The 17,351-nt window shown below is 38.2% G+C and overlaps 1 protein-coding gene across 8 annotated transcripts in view; it reads right to left on the reverse strand.

Annotated features, from left to right (window-relative positions):
* atm (ATM serine/threonine kinase) overlaps positions 1–17,351 on the reverse strand; it is a 179,380-nt gene that overhangs the window by 88,920 nt on the left and 73,109 nt on the right. For all 8 annotated transcript variants that reach the window (XM_059964267.1, XM_059964266.1, XM_059964269.1 and 5 more), the window contains 7 exons: positions 11,807–12,059; positions 10,681–10,799; positions 9,918–10,044; positions 7,151–7,350; positions 6,488–6,662; positions 4,947–5,111; positions 3,833–3,965 (listed from right to left, as the gene is read on the reverse strand). In XM_059964267.1, the coding sequence (XP_059820250.1) occupies positions 3,833–3,965; positions 4,947–5,111; positions 6,488–6,662; positions 7,151–7,350; positions 9,918–10,044; positions 10,681–10,799; positions 11,807–12,059 (1,172 nt within the window). The remainder of the gene's footprint in view (positions 1–3,832; positions 3,966–4,946; positions 5,112–6,487; positions 6,663–7,150; positions 7,351–9,917; positions 10,045–10,680; positions 10,800–11,806; positions 12,060–17,351) is intronic.

Below are 17,351 nucleotides of genomic sequence, written 5' to 3' on the forward strand. Positions count from 1 at the left end.
ACAGGTACCCAATTTGGTAGGAGACTGAAGTCTTAAAAATGTAGAAGACAATGGTATGTTAATGAGAGGTAGCTAAAGAGATGTAGATTAGAACATGATTAAGCCAATTGATAGGAACAATAGTATGGGTAGTAATATGCAACTATAGATCGATTACATATGCTAATACAACTGGACAAATACTATAAAAAATGCTGCGTCCAGAGATCGGTGGGCAATCAGCGACTAGCTCAATGACTGTCTCAGCTTTGATTTGCAAATTAAAGTTTACCCCTTCTTGAAGAATCTTCTGCGTCTCTTGGTCATTTGCGAGGCACAAAAACCACAACAGTGACAACTCTATTCAAAGACGAATAGATGAAATGTCTGAGAATGTGAAAGACACATTGTACAACATACTTAGGACAACAGAGTTTAATTTGCAGTTGATAATACAACTTTGCCATGTATGCTTCAGAAAAGATGTAAGTATGGTTTATGAGTTGTTATTTGCAAGGGGACTAGAAATAGATATGACAGGTGAGAGAAATGATTAAATTAAAGACGGTACTTAAGGAGTCAATTTAGAATGTGCTGACACAGAAAGAGCGTGCAAAGCAACTTGCAGGGCAACGTATAAACCAATTTGCAAAATGAGGATGAAACAATAGCTTGCTGATTAAAGAAGCGATACGGGTAACGGGAAGACATGCTTAACGGTTGAACAATAACGGTCAAAATGCGCTGAGGCTGATAAGTGGGCCAAAGGGTAATCACATTTGTAATTTTGTAATGAGATTAAGGAAGAATGTCTGCACCTCACATGGGTGCAACTCACAAAGTCGTAAACAAGTAGGGTATAAAAAAACTGTGCAAAGTGTAATTCGGCACTCAATCTAGCAGGAGCTGGTTGGGTCCGACTCTGCAGACTCGAAAAATAAAGTTTACCGTTCTGCAAATTGCTGAGACTCAGTGTGTTTCTGACAACAGGGGAGTCAATATTTTGGTTGTTAAGCAATTTTTCAAAGAGTAGGACACTGCACTCACCAACATTCCTACTTGTGCAACAGGTGGGGCATCACCACTGACAGGACACTAACAAAGAAAGCTGTACCTGACATATTCACTGTGTAATTCACAGACAACATCCTCTCACAAAAATCCCCAGTGATCAGCTGCACAAATTATTAAGTACTGGTATCACAGTGGCAAATAAAATCAAGTTCCATGCTCTCGATTCTCGACTATTTTGAGAGCTTTGTATAGAGAATAATGATCAGTTTGAACACTTGCTATTGCACACAGAAGTCAGATGGCTCTCAAAAGGAAACTGCCTAAAATGCACTTTGATAAACTGTGATAACGTTCTTTGAAGACTTGAATGCTTCATTCAGTAATCAACTCAAAAATTTTAGACATGACATTGCTTGTTTGTCAGAATTATTGATATTATGTCAATCTTAAGAAGTCAAATTAGTCATCTCCACATTTCTGTGCAAGTTAACACTACTTAAGTGCAACATTAGCTGTCACAACCTTTATAAATTTCTGAGACTCTCTGAGTTGGAAGAGGAAAAAAGAAAGATGATTGTCAGATATACGATGCACACCTGGGTGAGCTGCATAAAGTCATGCCAGAGATTTCAGGATCTCCTCTTGATCCACATTCCAGATTGGGTAATAAATCCATCCCTGAACACTTGTAATGAGGCAAGACTAATCTCACCACAAAATGACTTTGGGCTGAAGTTAAAGTTCAAATAATCATATGATTATGTTGCAGAAAGAAATCTCTGAACACTATCTGGCACTGTGGAAAAAGATATTCTTTATTGCCTAACATCATATTTAGCTGAGCACAGTTTCAGTACAGTCGCCCAACATTTTTCAAAGCAACAAAACAGACTGCAAATAACTGAATGGGGATCTGAGATTCCTTCTGGATGACATTCAGCACTAAGCCTATCCATTTCATTGAAAGGTGAAAAAGCAATGAAGTAGCTAATAGTTGGACTACTAATATATGCTCTAAAATTGTTTTTACTGTAATTAAATTAAAATTATTTGTAGCTTTAAATAGATTCGAATACATTTTGCAATTGCTTGTCATTGCTTTGAATCTGCAGTACTTATTCTTTTCTCTCCACTGTGCATCACTGGGGATGTGTTCTGGGACTCAAGAGGGTGGTAACCCAAAAAGGTCTGGGAACCACTGATCCAGATTGTTCAAGATTGTTTAATGAAATTTCCAGTACACAAGTGTAAATGAGAAAGAAATAATTGTAACTTCAGTTCCAATGCAGCACAAAAAGAACACAGTAAAGAAAAACAATAAATTTAAACACATAAGATAGCTGATATACATAAAGTGATGCTGGGTAGAAGGTGACTGTCAGAAAATGATAAAGTAGTGGAGCTGGGGGGGGGGTGTAGGTGTTGATCAGCTTTACTGCTTGGGGAAAATAACTGTTTGGAGTCTGGTGGTCTTGGCACAGATGGGAATGGAACAAACAGTCGATGTGAAGGGTGGGTGGATCCTTCATGATGTCACTGACCTTTTTCCACCACCTTTACATACACATGTCCTTGATGGTGCAAAGGCTGGTGCTGGGGTGACGTATTGGACAGTTTTTGATTACCTGTTTTACAGCCTTCCTGTCCGCCTCAAGGTAGCTTCTGTACCATGCAGTGATGCACCATGCTAGGATGCTCTTTATTACACATCCATACAAGGATGTGAGTATTCACTCAGCCTCCTCAAAAGTAGAGGTGCTGTGAGCTTTCTTGATTTTGTAGGATGTGTTCTGGGACCATGAGAGGCTGTGCGAGAGGTATACCATCTGCTTAAAACTGCTCTCAGTTTCCAAAACTATGCTACTAATGTAAAGAGGGGTGCGAGTTCTGCTGAGGTCGGTAACCATCTCCTTAGCCTTGCTGACATTAAGGAAGAGGTTATTTGCCTTCACCAGGACTCGAGTTCTTCCACCTCCTCTCTATGGACCGTCTCATCATTGTTGGAGAGGAAGCCCACCACTACAGTGTCATCGGCAAACTTGACGTAGTGATTATTCGGATGCTTGTTCAGTCCAAACATCAAAATGGGGTGGAAATGTGATCTAAGTGACTTTGACCCTGGAATGATTGTTGCTGCCAGGATGGTTTCAGTAACCGCTGATCTCCTGGGATTTTCACGCACACCAATCTCTAGTTTACAGAGATGTGTGAAAAACAAATAAAACATCAAGTAAGTGGCAATTTTAGGTGAAAACACCTTGTTAGTGAGAGAGGCCAGAGACTTCCCCACCATTCAGCACATCTACGAATGAAGTCACAGGAAAGTAGCATCCATCATCAAGTACCCCCACCATCCAGGCCATGCTCTCTTCTTGCTGCTACTGTCAAGAAGGCACAAGAGCCTCAGAACCCACACCACCGGTTCAGGAACAGTCTCTATCCCTCAGTCATCACGCTCTTGAACCAGAGGGGATAACTTTACTCTCCCCACCACTAAACTGTTCCCACAACCTCTGGACTCATTTTCAAAGACTTTTCATCTCATGTTCTCGATATTTATTGTCTATTTATTTATTATTTCCCTTTTTTCTTTTTGTATTTGCAGTTTGTTATCTTTTGCACATTGCTCGTCTGTCCTACTGAGAGTGGTCTTTGTGGCTATTGAGTGTACTTTAGTCTGTAACAGTGCTGTATGCAAGCTGAATTGTTGATACTGGAACAATTAGTACAATGAAGCTCCATTTTACAGCCCAAATTAATATATAATTGTGCTCTAATGAAATTATATTTCCATATAGTACTGCCATGATTTTTATTTATGAACATACTATCAAGCTACCTTGACACTCTTTCAGCAGAGTTTTAGAATCCTCTTTGTGAAGCTCTAGTTGTTTTTTTAGATCATTTAATCCCACAAGCCTGGTTAGGGGTAAGGAATCACAGGTGTTGACAGAAAGGAAATGATTGATTTCCTGAAATGCAAAAACAGTATTGTAAAGACAAATAAACACAAAATTGCGCTTTTCACATTAACTTCCACCTCACTCTCTTATCAAACCCTTTTCACTATCCATAGAATGAAACTATTGTTGCTGGTATGTCTCATTTGCATCTTGTCTATTTCTATTAGCTTTTTGTGTCAGTTTGTTGATGCTGCTGCTCAGTGGATTGGAGCACATAATTTGGTCTGAAATTTCAATCTTATATCATCAGAGGTCAAGTATTTCTGATTAGATCTGTCTTATACACCTTCTGCAGTATATCAAGGTGGACACTAAAAGATCCCTTCACGTTGTTCAAATAAAAATAGGCTTATGAGTCCTAATCAATATTCCTGCTTCAAACACTTGTATGCCACAGAAGAAAATTAATTGGCAAATCAGTAATTTATTGCTTGTGACAATTCTTTGTAGTAACATCAATCATATTTCTGTTTCTTTGCAGCTTTTGATTCATTTCTTGCTCTTTAATTCATGTCATCGTCTCAGCAACTTTTTATCCATTAAGAAGTACACAGAAAAGTCCACTAGGTGTAGCTTCCACCAGGAATCAATGAAAGGAAGATTGGATTCAAGGAAAGTCAGTGCTTGTGTGGCAATAAATTACTGCAGAGGCATGGCTGCCTAAACATTGACTATGTTGATAGATCTATGGATGCTAAGAATTTCAGAAGATACAAGGAAAGTTAATATGAGGCACAGATGTTTAGTGAATGGCAGAGGAGGATAAAAGGGCTGAGGGACAACTTCTCGATTACTTCTTGCTGCAGTCTTGCAGTAATGCCTATTACTTGACAATAAAATCTTTCCCCACTTATAAAAGTATATAGGATTTTGGGCTAATAGCTGTGACACTGATGCTCAAGTGAAATCTTAAAATGTTTTGTAATTCTTTTGAAGAAATGAAAAACATATAATTCAAAACTCACAAAATACATTAAAAAATACTTTTACCTCTAACAGCGTGAACTGTTTCTTACTGTACTTGATTTTCTCCTGGGTAAGACGGAGCTCTCTGAAGTCAGGAAGATCAGGGAATGGATCCAAACGCCTAATTGCATGGTACAGGTTTTCATTGCCTCGATTGGAAATCACTAGATACTTCAATAATGTTAGGGCCTGAAAGAGTTACAAGTATAATACAATAAATGCTTAAATTAAAATGGAGAGTAATAACCATGAAGAATCATAAGACATTCAGAGGAGCAGAATGGGATTAATACATAATGTACAACCACACAAAACTGAACTTTAGAAACAATGATCTATACTGGTTTCTAGTCCTTGATCCCACTGACTTAAAAGTCTTATCCCTGCCTCACTCTCATGACTGGGTGACTTCCTTTCATCCAGAATTTTGAGAAAGCCACCTCTAAATTTCTTTCCTTTTCTTTCTCACTAAAGCTCCATCTATACCCAACATGTCACAGCTGTTACTGACTTTGTGTTGGCTTTCTTGATTGTGCTTCTGGTATACAGCGGAGACTTATTCTACACTAAAAGTAGCAAGCAGGAGGGCACTCCAGGAATAGTAGGTGACCCCAATAGACTCACAGGTGGAGTGTTGCATCACCTGAAAGGACTGTTTGGGGCCCTAACTGGTAGTGAGAGGACGTGTAGGAGCAGGTGTGGCACTTGTTCCATTCACAAGGATCAGTGCCAGGAGGAGTGGGGAAGGATGCATAGATGAGGGAGTCATGTAGGGAGTGATCCCTGTGGAATGCAGAAAGTAGGTGGGGGGGAGGAGGGAAAGATGCTTTGGTGGGTGAAATCCCGTTGGATCCTGGCATAGATCGGGAGACTGCTTTGCCAAGTCTACGCAAAGCATAGACTTTGCGTAGTCTATGCAAATCTATTCTCTGTCTGCAAGAAAAAGCGGGATCTCCCGGTAGCAACCTATTTTAATTTTACTCCCCATTTCTATTTCGACATGTCAGTCCATGGCCTTCTCTACTGCCATGATGAGGCCACACTCAGGCTGGAGAAGCAACACCTCAAATTCCTTCAGGGTAGCCTCCACCCTGATGGTATGAACATCAGTTCCTCTAACTTCTGGCAATGCTCCCTCTCTCCTTCACCATTCCCCATTCCCCCCTCTCATCTCCTTAGCTGCCCATCACTTCTCTCTGCTTCTTCTCCACCTTCCCTTTCTTCCATGGCCTTCTGTCCTCTCCTATCAGATTTACCTCTTCTCCAGGATTGTATCTCTTTCAGCAAATGACTTACCAGCTCTTTACTTCACCCCTTCCCCTCTCTCAGTTTCACCTATCAACTACTACCTTATACTTCTTCCTCCCCTCCTCCCAGCTTCTTACTCTGACTCCTCATCTTTTTTTCCAATCCTGATGAAAAGCCTCAGCCTAAAATGTCTACTGTTTACTGCTTTCCATAGGTGTTGCCTGGTCTGCTGAGTTCCTCCCGCAATCTGTGGGTAAACCAATAAAGTTTTAAACTGAAAGAAGCAGGCAGAATTATTATTTACACCAGTGGCTCACCTTCTGGCTAATTTCTGGTTGTTCTTGCACCAAAGGTGTTAAAGTACCCACAATGACATGAAGGTGATTTTCAAGTGCATCCCCACAATGATCCACAGCAGTTTTACAAGTGACATTTAAAAGATCACAGCATAGAGAAAAACTGCGTGTGGATATATCATCCATGTGTGATGGCCTACAAAGAAAAAATTACAACCATGACCTGTAATTATGATCTAAAACAAATGTTGAGGAGACATTTTTGTCTTCAAAATCATTATAGTGCATACTGGCAATTCATACATTAGAAACACTACTAATCACCACTTGCTATACCATCTGCTTCATAATTTTCTATGTATCACCAGAATTAGCTAATGGAGATCAAGGTGATTTTGTAAGTGTGCTTGATTCACCAGCATAATGGACTGAAATAACATAAAGAAGTATAAATGGCTGTGTGGAAAACATTATAAGTAAGAAACAACGGAAAGGCACAGAGCTATCGGTGAGCTCCTGAAATTTAATTTGATATGAAATAGATCTGAAGAAATAAAAATTCTTTCTTTGAGAAGTAACCTTAATTAGAGATTGCAAACGACTAAATTTACAATTGTAAAAGATATACTCCAAACAATAATAGCAAATAAACTTGAAAGAAAGAATTCATGAAAAAGAACTGACCAGCTATTGATGTGGTGAATCAGACTGTAGATGACATCACGGAGAACAAATGCCCACAATCCTCCCAGCCCGTCAGCAATCTCTTTCAGCAACATGTTTACAAACAAACGATACATCATCAGAATTCTATGTTTTTCATAGGCACTGGTACTGTCTGCTGCCTTCTTACAAATCGCTAGCAGGATCTTTTGTATTGAATCCTGTTTAAAGACATTTTGGACAGCTTTTAAATTATACATGTGTAACACCCTGGGAAAAGTTTCACTGCTAGTGTAATGGTCTTTCTGTAGCAGCAGTGTTTGAATTATGGTTAGGGATAACGGACGCTTTGGAATGTGAGCCGTCCAATGAGGGGAGTGTTTTTTTTTCTTGCTGTGTGCCTGAGATGGAGGTGTTCTGGGTCTTTTATTCGGGGAGAGATGGAGAGAGAAGACACCAGAAAGGAAAGGTGGTAGACCCTAGAAAGGAGCGGACTTGGAGTGGGGCTGAGAGTTGACAAAGGCCAAGAAAACAATGGTGGACCAGCAGAAGGGACGCCGTGAGTTCCAACTTGTGCACATTAGACTGCTTCATTAAAATGGGCCCTTTCCTTTTTGTTTTACTTTACTAACCCTTTAGTCAAATTAAGAATTATAAAGCTAAACCGTTTAATTACATATGGTGTACTGTCTGTTATTTTGCGGTACTGATTTGTAACAGGAACAAATCACATAGCATCCACACAAACACTGAGGTTTTGCACTTCGAATTTCACACACTTGGTGGGGCCAGAGACTGTCTTCTCTAGACTTACGCCACCAACCAAACCTGATGGTTACACATGTCTAAAATCGTTTTTTAAAAAGCATTGGTGGGATTTGAAACAACATACAGTGCCTATAAAAAGTATTCTCCCCCCACCCCCCAAGAAGTTTTCATGTTTTATTGTTTTACAACATTGAATCACTGGCTTCTCTTTGACATTGATCAACAGAAAAAGACTCTTTCGTGTCAAAATTAAAACAGATCTCTACAAAGTGATCTAAATTAAAAACTATTCACCCCCTTTGATATGCACATCAAATTATAACTGGTGTAACCAATTGCTTTTCGATGTCACATAATTAGTTAAATGAAGATCTGTTTTTGGAGACCTGTGTGTAGTCAAGGTGTTTCAATTGATTGTAGTAAAAATACACCTGTATCTGGAAAGTCCAACTGCTGCTGAGTCAGTATCCTGGTAAAAACCACACCATGAAGGCAAAAGAACACTCCAAACAATTCTACAAAAAGGTTATTGAAAAGTACAAGTCAGATGATGGATACAAGAAAATTTCCAAGTCACTAAATATTCCATGGAGTAAAGTTAGGTCAATCATCAAGAAATGGAAAGAATATGGCGCAGCTGCAAATCTGCATAGTCTGTTTGCTCAGAACTGAGTAACTGTGCAAGAAGGGGACTAGTGAGGGTGACCACCCACCAAAAGACCTATGACAACTCTAGAAGAGTTGCAAGCTTCTGTGGCTGAGATGGGAGAGACAGTACATACAACAACTATCACCTAGGTGCTTCACCAGTCGCAGCTTTCTGGGAGAGAGGCAAAGAGAAAGCCACTGCTGAAAAAAAACTCTCACATGAAATCCCAACTGGAGTTTGCCAGAAGGCATGTAGGAGACTCTGAAGTCAGCTGGAAGAAGGTTCTATGGTCTGATGAAACCAAAACTGAGCCTTTGGTCATCAAACTAAACGCTATGTTTGGTGTAATCCAAATACCACATACCATCCGTACCATGATATCCTGGAGGTAAACATGATGCAGTCTGCAAGAGAACTACAACTTGGGAGAAGATGTTTCCAAGCATGATAATGGCACCAAGCCAAAGCTACACAGGAATACTTAAAAACAATAAAGTTAATGTCCTGGAGTAGCCAAGCCAGATCCCAGATTTCAATCCAATTGAGTATTTGTGGCTGGACTAGAAAAGAGCTGTTCATTCATTATCTCCATGCAATCTGACAGAGATTGAGCAATTTTGGAAAGAAGAACAGGGAAAACTTGCAGTGTCCAAATGTGCAAAGCTGATGGAGACCTATACACACAGACTCAAGCTGTAATTGCTGCCGAAGGTGCATCTAATAAATACTGACTTGAAGGGGGTGAGTAATTGTGCAATCAATTATTTGGTGCTTAATACTTGTAATAAATTTAGACCAATTTGTAGAAATTTGTTTTCACTTTGACATGAAAGAGTCTTTTCTGTTGATCAGTGTCAAAAAAGCCAAATTAAATCCACTGAGATTTAATGTTGTAAAACAATAAAACATGAAAACTTCCGTGGGGGGGATTATTTTTTATAGGCACAGTACATTTTAAAAGCACAGAGCTGCAGTGAGCTAATAATGAGATAAAGAATGAACCCAACATGGCACACTACAAAAGTTAACTAAAATTTAAGTTTGGTTGGGAAATATTGACACAAAATATGAGGGATCTAAAAAGTTCTTCCACTGAACTTGTTGAATGATAATTAGGCATTTCTCAGAAATGTTCATAAAATGATCTGAGATTGTGCTATCTGATATTTTAAATTTAGCTAAGAGGAGTGAGTCTTCTCACTTAAAAGAATGTCCTTTTTGAGTGAGAATTACGTTCTGTACCAGCTGAAGAGGTGTATGACTGTGAAGAATATTACACCCACCCTTCTCTCCAATCAGCAAAAAAAAAACAGGGATTCCTAGCAAGTTAACACATGCGACCACAGAAAGCAGATATAGCATTGAACTTACAGGATTTTTGGAAAGAACTGCCACAAGTGATTTGTACTTCTCTTTGTGGCAGCTACCAATATACTCCAGTGTGGCTTTGATAACGTAAGATGGGAAATAAGGTGGGTTAGGAGCAGGATCCATTGCCCTGAATGGTAGAGAGAAATAGAATTTCAAAGCAGAAAATACAACTATTAATAAGCAATCTAAAACTCAAGAAAAAAATCATTGCAGAATGAATCACAATAAAAAACTAATTTGTTTCCAAAGAAAATACCAAATTATGTCCACTCTTGGATAGGACATAATTTAACTATTTTGAAAAAGTGAGACTTGTAACTTCTCCTGCACAATTCAGTGTATTTATAGTTTCATCTTCTGCTGGCTTAAAATATTCAGGAGAATAAAGGATAGAATTAATTGGATTGCTCTTCCTCTTACAGAAAATGTATTTATCTGTTTAGAGATAGAATGTGGAACAGGCCCTTCTGGCCCCTCACACCACACTGACAAGCAACCATCTTTTAAAATGTAAACAAATTGATGCGGTTAAACAAATTTTATTATTTCTTTAAATTTCTGGATAAAATTTTCTGCTTACTGATATTGAACGGTTAAAAGTCCATTTATATTTCTTAATTTGGCAAAATAAAATCTACTTTGATTATAATAAGGTTGCGTAAAATTGATAACTTTCACAATGTTCTAACAGCATTATTGCAGACAAGTGTCAGTATGTCTTGTTAGTAAAACATGAATATAAATGTGTTTTTACTTTGCTTACCCGACAAATTCCACCAGCTCTCCATCATTTGCAGAATCTTGGTTTGGAAGATCATACAGGGTATTGAGCACTTCTACAATAATCTCTGGCAAGTTATCGAGGGTCAAATGGTCAATTTTCTTTAAAGAAAAACAAACAAAAGAGTAATACCAGTGTTAAATATCTCAGAATTTCTGTTTTTTAATATTTTCTTGAGACAAAATGTATTCAATGCAATCATTATTTACTGAAATATTACTCTTTTGTTGATAAACTATACTAGATAGAAGACCACAGATTGCCTGTAATTACAAAGTACTCGAGATCACATTGATGCATTGGAGTCACAACAATTAACACGACACCATATTATTGTAAGGTTACCTATTTTAACTTTAGGCTAACAGGCTGTTACTTTGTTGGGATTTCAAGATGTAAATCTAAAATTACTTTTATCATCAAAGTTACAATGAAAAAGAAAACATATGCAATCACAATTTCTCTAAAACCACTGCCAACCTATTTTGAAAAAAGTATGGCTCCTGTCATCAATGTATTTTCCCCTTGATGCTTATTTATCTTTGTACTACCAGGGCTCAGATTGAGGCACCAAAGGCACTCTCTTCTGGAATGCAGCTCAATGTTTGCATCAAAGCCGTAATAAGTCTAAAGCTAAGTGATCTAGGTGAAAATTAAACTTGGAATCAATCAGATTACTGGTGTGTAAGCACAGCTTGATGGAACTATTAATGATACCTTCTATCATTTTCTGAAAAGACTGAGTGATAATTAGCCAGATTAGATGTGCCTTGCTTTCTATGGATAGGACTACCTTCCACAGTGTTAATTGTTGCCAATACTGTACCATGGCTGGAGACATAGCCAATTCTGAAGCACACTTTCAATAGATACAATCCCTGAGGAACTGTGATTGTGTATGTTTTCTTTTTCCTTGTAGCCTTGATGATAAAAATAATTTTAGATTTACATCTAAGTAGGTAGATTCTTAGCCTAAAGTTAAAATTGCTACTATCCAATAATATGTTGCCCTGTATATGATTTTTTTTCTATGGTAGCATGAGGACTGACCCTCAGGCTCCAGAAAAATTGTTCAAAAGTAGAACAACAAAATACCAGTAAATCTCACCTGCTTCCCCAAGCAATCATCGTCTTTCAGCATGTCATACACCTTTGATGCAGTTTCTCTTCGCTGTGCCAAAACATTATCAGATCCACTTTTTTCTTGGTATGCAAAATAAGGCAGAATGTTAACCATTATCTTTGGAAAGCAATCTGCAAGCAATTCTTTCCAGCGTCTGCTAATGTGTGCAGCAATTGATTTCACTTCTTCTATATCACCAATAACCATCAGATGTGGAACAAGAACTTTGTAATATGATCTAAAATGCAAGTCAATAACAAAAATTAGTTCATAAAGAAAACTAAATACAAGAGTTGTTCTAAATCAGTAGTTCTAAAAGTATCATTTAAATTGCTTGCAACAACAAATGAACCACTAAAGCAGCATAATTATTCAGTACAGGGTTGACCTTCTATAATCCGGCACCATTGGGACCTGAGGAGAGCTGGATTAGTGAAAATGCCGAATTACAGAAGGATCACATTAAGCAATTGCTAACCACCTCAACATACCTTTAAAATATCATGTAAATTAGTACAAGTTAGATAATGTAACCCCCTGGGTCGCCTCAGGCTCGCTCAGCTCATTTCGTCCATGGGGAGCAGCCTTCGGCCCCGCCAAACTGGGTAATCAGCTGGTGTGGATGCTGTGTGATGTCCCCGCCTCACCCAAAAACAGACAGTACACCATATGCGATTAAATGAGTACAATTTATAAAGGTTACTATAACTAAGTGATTAATAATGATAACAGTATATATGAAGAGAAAAATTAAAGAAAAGGTGCCAAACTTATCAAAGTCCAAACCACTTTGTGCACAACCGTTGGAGCTCAATTTCTGAAGTCTTCTGGCCACCATTCGATCCCCTCCGAACTCCTCGACTCACAGCTCAGGACCCTCCGAACTCCTTGACTCGCAGCTCAGGACCCTCCCAGTGGTCAACCAAGCACATCTAGCTTCATCCCCCCTCCTTGGACCCCCGCTTGGGGTCCGATCCTCGCCCAGCTTACAGCATTACGTCCTCTCTCTCGACCCCCTTGCGCCGATCTTCCCAAAAGCCCATCAACAAAAGCTTACAGACTCAGAAGAAAGAACATTAATCCCCATTTGGTTTACAAAGGAATACAATTCTCCCAGCACTCTCTCGCAACAAAGAAACATTCCTGCTTTTAACAAAACAAAAGATGCCCTTTTGATTACATACACAGTAAGAAACCCCCTTTACAATAATAATGAAATAAAAATATTAAATGAGTAGCAAATGAAATTTTAATAAAGTAATATACTGTACAGGCACAGATAAAATAAAGGGTACAGGTAAACATACAGGAATTAAGTTATACAGAACAGTTGAGCACTTCCGCTTCTAAAGTGAGACGTTTAATATAACTTCAGGCAAAGTTACATGTCTGCAAGTGTGGGGTTGTCAGGATCATCAACATCTTCATCTTGAAAATTGAGTGAAGCATCAGGAACTGGTGCTGAAATTGGCACAACAGTTTCTTCAAACACTGTTGATGTTGGTGGCAGCACATGTAGGTGAGCAGAAGCAGAAGTTGGAGAAAGGAGGTCTTCCATCCGCCACATTTCACGTGACTGCCAGGTGGTCGGGGATTCGGCGCTGGGCTCTTCCCTCTTCACTCGCAGTTACTAAGGGAACCCTTGCTAGTTTCTTTTCCTCCACTTAGTAACATGCTTAAATTCAGCGGGTCGCCACGTCTGATCTGAGGTCGTAGCGGCCGGGCGACGCTGGAGGGCAGTGTGCGACTGCTGGCAGGCGGGTGAGAAGGCAGGCTGACCAACACGCGGCAGCTCCCCCGTCACTGGCAGGTGAGGCGGGCGGGAGCCAGGCGGCTGTGCCTCATGCAAATGATATTAATAAATGCAGGAAAACATTCAGGAATTGTCTGTCTGTACTTACACGAGTGAACCAACATGTGAACAGATCTAGCACAACCAAAACAATGCGCAGCAGATTGGTACGGCAGCCTGGGAAATTTGAAATTACAGTTGCACGGAAAATTTGAAATCAGTCCAAGATTATTGAAGGAATTGGATTACAGAAAGTCAGATTAGTGAAGGTCGACCTGTATTTAGTTTAGAACTGAAATTTGGACATATTTAATTGCTGAAAACTGAAGCATATTCATGTGATCAATGGGGCAGGTGCTGGGTCCTCTGTTGTTTGCCAATAATATTAATAATTTGGTTGTGAATGTAGGTGGCATAATTAGTAAGTTTGGGAATGACACTAACATTGGTGGTATCATGGACGGTGAAGAAGGGCAACTATGATTACAAATATGATCTTGATCAACTGGGCCACCGGGTCAAGGAATAGCAGATGTAGCTTAATTCAGATAAATGTGAGGTGTTACCATTTGATAAGAACAGGACTTGAACAGTAGATGGCAGAGCTCTGGAGAAGTGCTGTGAACAGGGAGACCTAGAGATGCAGGTACACAATTTCCTGAATGTATTGACACAGGTGGTGAAGTAGGTGGCTAGCAGCTTGCCTTTATTGGATTAGGATATTGAATACAGGAGTTGGGACACTATGCTACAGCAGTAGAAGACATTGGTAAAGCTACATTTTGAGTACTGGTTACAGTTCCGATTGTCCTGCTAAGTGAAGAATATCATTAAACTGGAAAGGGTGTAAAAAAAGATTTATGAGGATGCTACCAGGATTGGAAGGCTTGAGATATATGGAGAGGCTGGACACACTAGTATTTTTACCATGAAGTGTAGAAGGCTAAGGGGTGGACTTATGAAGGCATACCCTAGATAAGGTGAATTACCAGTCTTCCCTCTCAGGGTAGGGGAGTCCAAAACTAGAGGGTACAGGTTTAAATTGAGTGGGGAAAGATTTAAAAGGGACCTGAGTGGCAACTTCTTCCTCACAGAGGATGGTGCATGTATGGAATGGGTTTCCAGTGAAAGTGGTAGAGACAGATACATGAATAGGGGAAGTTTAGAGGAATATATGATATCATGGACAGTGAACAAGGTTACCTAAGATAACAAATGCAGTGTTGATCAAATGGGCCAGTAGGCCAAGGAATAGCAGATGAAGTGTAATTCAACATAAATGCAAAGTATCTGGCTCAAGTAAGCAACTTGGTTTCCAAGCTGTATAACTTTCTTTCTTTTTAAATCTTTTTATTAATTTTCAAACATAGGCAGAATAACAATAGTAATGCAGAGAGATTGGGAATACATAATTAAGAAGCAGTATATACAAGTGTAAGCTATAGATAACACAAGTGTACTAAGCCTCCCAAACTCTTGATGTATTTAACATGATATAAAAAAAACATACCCAAAAAACCCCGAAATCAGAAATTAAAAAAAAAACTAAACAGAACTAAACTAAACTAAACAAAGCTGGGCTATTATATTACAATAAATACAATCAATAATGTCAACAACTCTGCTCCTCTATCCAAATATTTAAGGATAATAAAAGGGATTCGGAAAAGGTCAAGTTACATCATATGAAAGTGTTGAATAAATGGTCTCCAAGTTTCTTCAAATTTAACCGAAGGGTCAAAAATGACACTTCTGATTTTTTCTAGATTTAAACAAGATATAGTTTGGGAAAACCATTGGAATGTAGCAGGAGGATTAATCTCTTTCCAATTCAATAAAAAGGACCTTCTGGCCATTAATGTAACAAATGCAATCATCCGACGAGCTGAAGAGGATAAATAACTATCTTCCACCATTGGTAAGTCAAAAATTGCAGTAATAGGATGAGGATGTAAATCAATACTCGAAACTGTTGAAATAATATCCAATATTTCTTCAAAAAAGGGCAAGACCAAAACATATGAGTCAAAGAGGCTACTTCTAAATTACATCTATCACAGATAGGATTTATGTGGGAGTAAAAATGAGCAAGCTTGTCTTTAGACATGTGGGCCCTATGCACCACCTTAAATTGTATCAGTGCATGTTTAGCATATATAGAGGAATTAACTAATTGAAAAATTTTCTCCCATTTCTCTGTAGGTCAGGAAAGTTGAAGTTCTTTTTCCCATTCATTCTTAATTTTATCTGATATATCTGGCTGTATTTTCATAATCATATCATAAATAGTTGCTATTAAACCCTTCTGATAAGGGTTTAAACCTAAAAAATTTTTTCCATGATATCAGTTGCGTATGAATTAGGAAAAGTCTGAAACATATTATTCAAAAAATTTCTAATTTCTAAGTGTCTAAAATAATGGGACCTAGGCAAATTATATTTATTAGACAACTGTTCAAAAGACATGAAACAGTTATCCAAGAATAAGTCACAAAAACATGTTATACCCTTCGTTTTCCATATCAAAAAGGCTTGATCCATAACTGGTTGGAAAAAGAAATTAGATATAATAGGGCTTGATAGAAAAAACTTATTCAAGTCAAAAAATTTACGAAATTGAAACCATATTTGTAATGTATATTTAATTATTGGATTAACCATTTGTTTATTCAATTTCGAAAGAGCAAAGGGAAGCGAGATCCCTAAGATAGAAACCAATGAGAACCCCTGTACAGATTTACATCCAAGGTTTACCCATTGTGGACTTTGAATGACATCCAGGTCCTGTGTCCAAAATATTAAATATCAAATATCAATTGCCCAATAATAAAATCTTAAATTCGGCAATGCCAAACCACCATCCTTTTTAGACCTATAAATATTTTTTACTTAACCTAGGATTTATATTCTGCCATATATATGAAGAAATTTTAGAGTCAACGATATCAAAAAAGGACTTAGAAATAAAAATTGGTAGCACTTGAAATCGTATAAAACTTTAGGTAAAATAATCATCTTAATAGCATTGATTCGACAAATCAGTGATAAAGACAATGGGGACTATTTAGTAAGCAATTGTTTAACCTGATCAACTAAAGGTAAAAAATTAACCTTAAATAAGTTCTTATGGTTCTTAGTAATTTTAACACCCAATAAGTAAAATTATCTGTGACTAATTTTAATGGTAAATGTTTATAAATTGGAACTTGCATATTTAATGGGAATAGTTCACTCTTATTAAGATTCAGTTTGTAGCCGGAAAAGCTACTAAACTGAATAAGCAGAGATAAAACTGCAGGAATGGATTTCTCACGATTGGAAATATATAGTAACAAGTCATCTGCATATAATAATAGCTTGTATGTCCCATTCCCAAGGGTAATGCCAAAAATGTTGGGTGAATGTATAACTCTATGACTTAGTGAGAAACATGTTGAATTCTCAGTTCACATGCTATTGTACTCCCAGAGAAGGCAGAGCACAGTTAACTACAACACAGATGGATTGTCTATAAAACTCGGATTACTGCCTTTGGTCAATCTGTCACAGTTCCAGATTGTGAAGAGTGTTCTCTATAGCACTGATGTTTACATTACCATAATCCATTTCAACACCTTGTAAGGCACACTGCCAAGTTCTTAGCACGTTCATTAGAAAATCGACAGAGATGACACTGATTAATTGCATGTAAAACTCTTACACATAACACCTTGCTCTGTAATTGGATCCTCGACTTCC

This window comes from Hypanus sabinus, chromosome 3 (genome assembly GCF_030144855.1).
Source record: "Hypanus sabinus isolate sHypSab1 chromosome 3, sHypSab1.hap1, whole genome shotgun sequence".
In the NCBI taxonomy this organism is placed as follows: domain Eukaryota; kingdom Metazoa; phylum Chordata; class Chondrichthyes; order Myliobatiformes; family Dasyatidae; genus Hypanus; species Hypanus sabinus.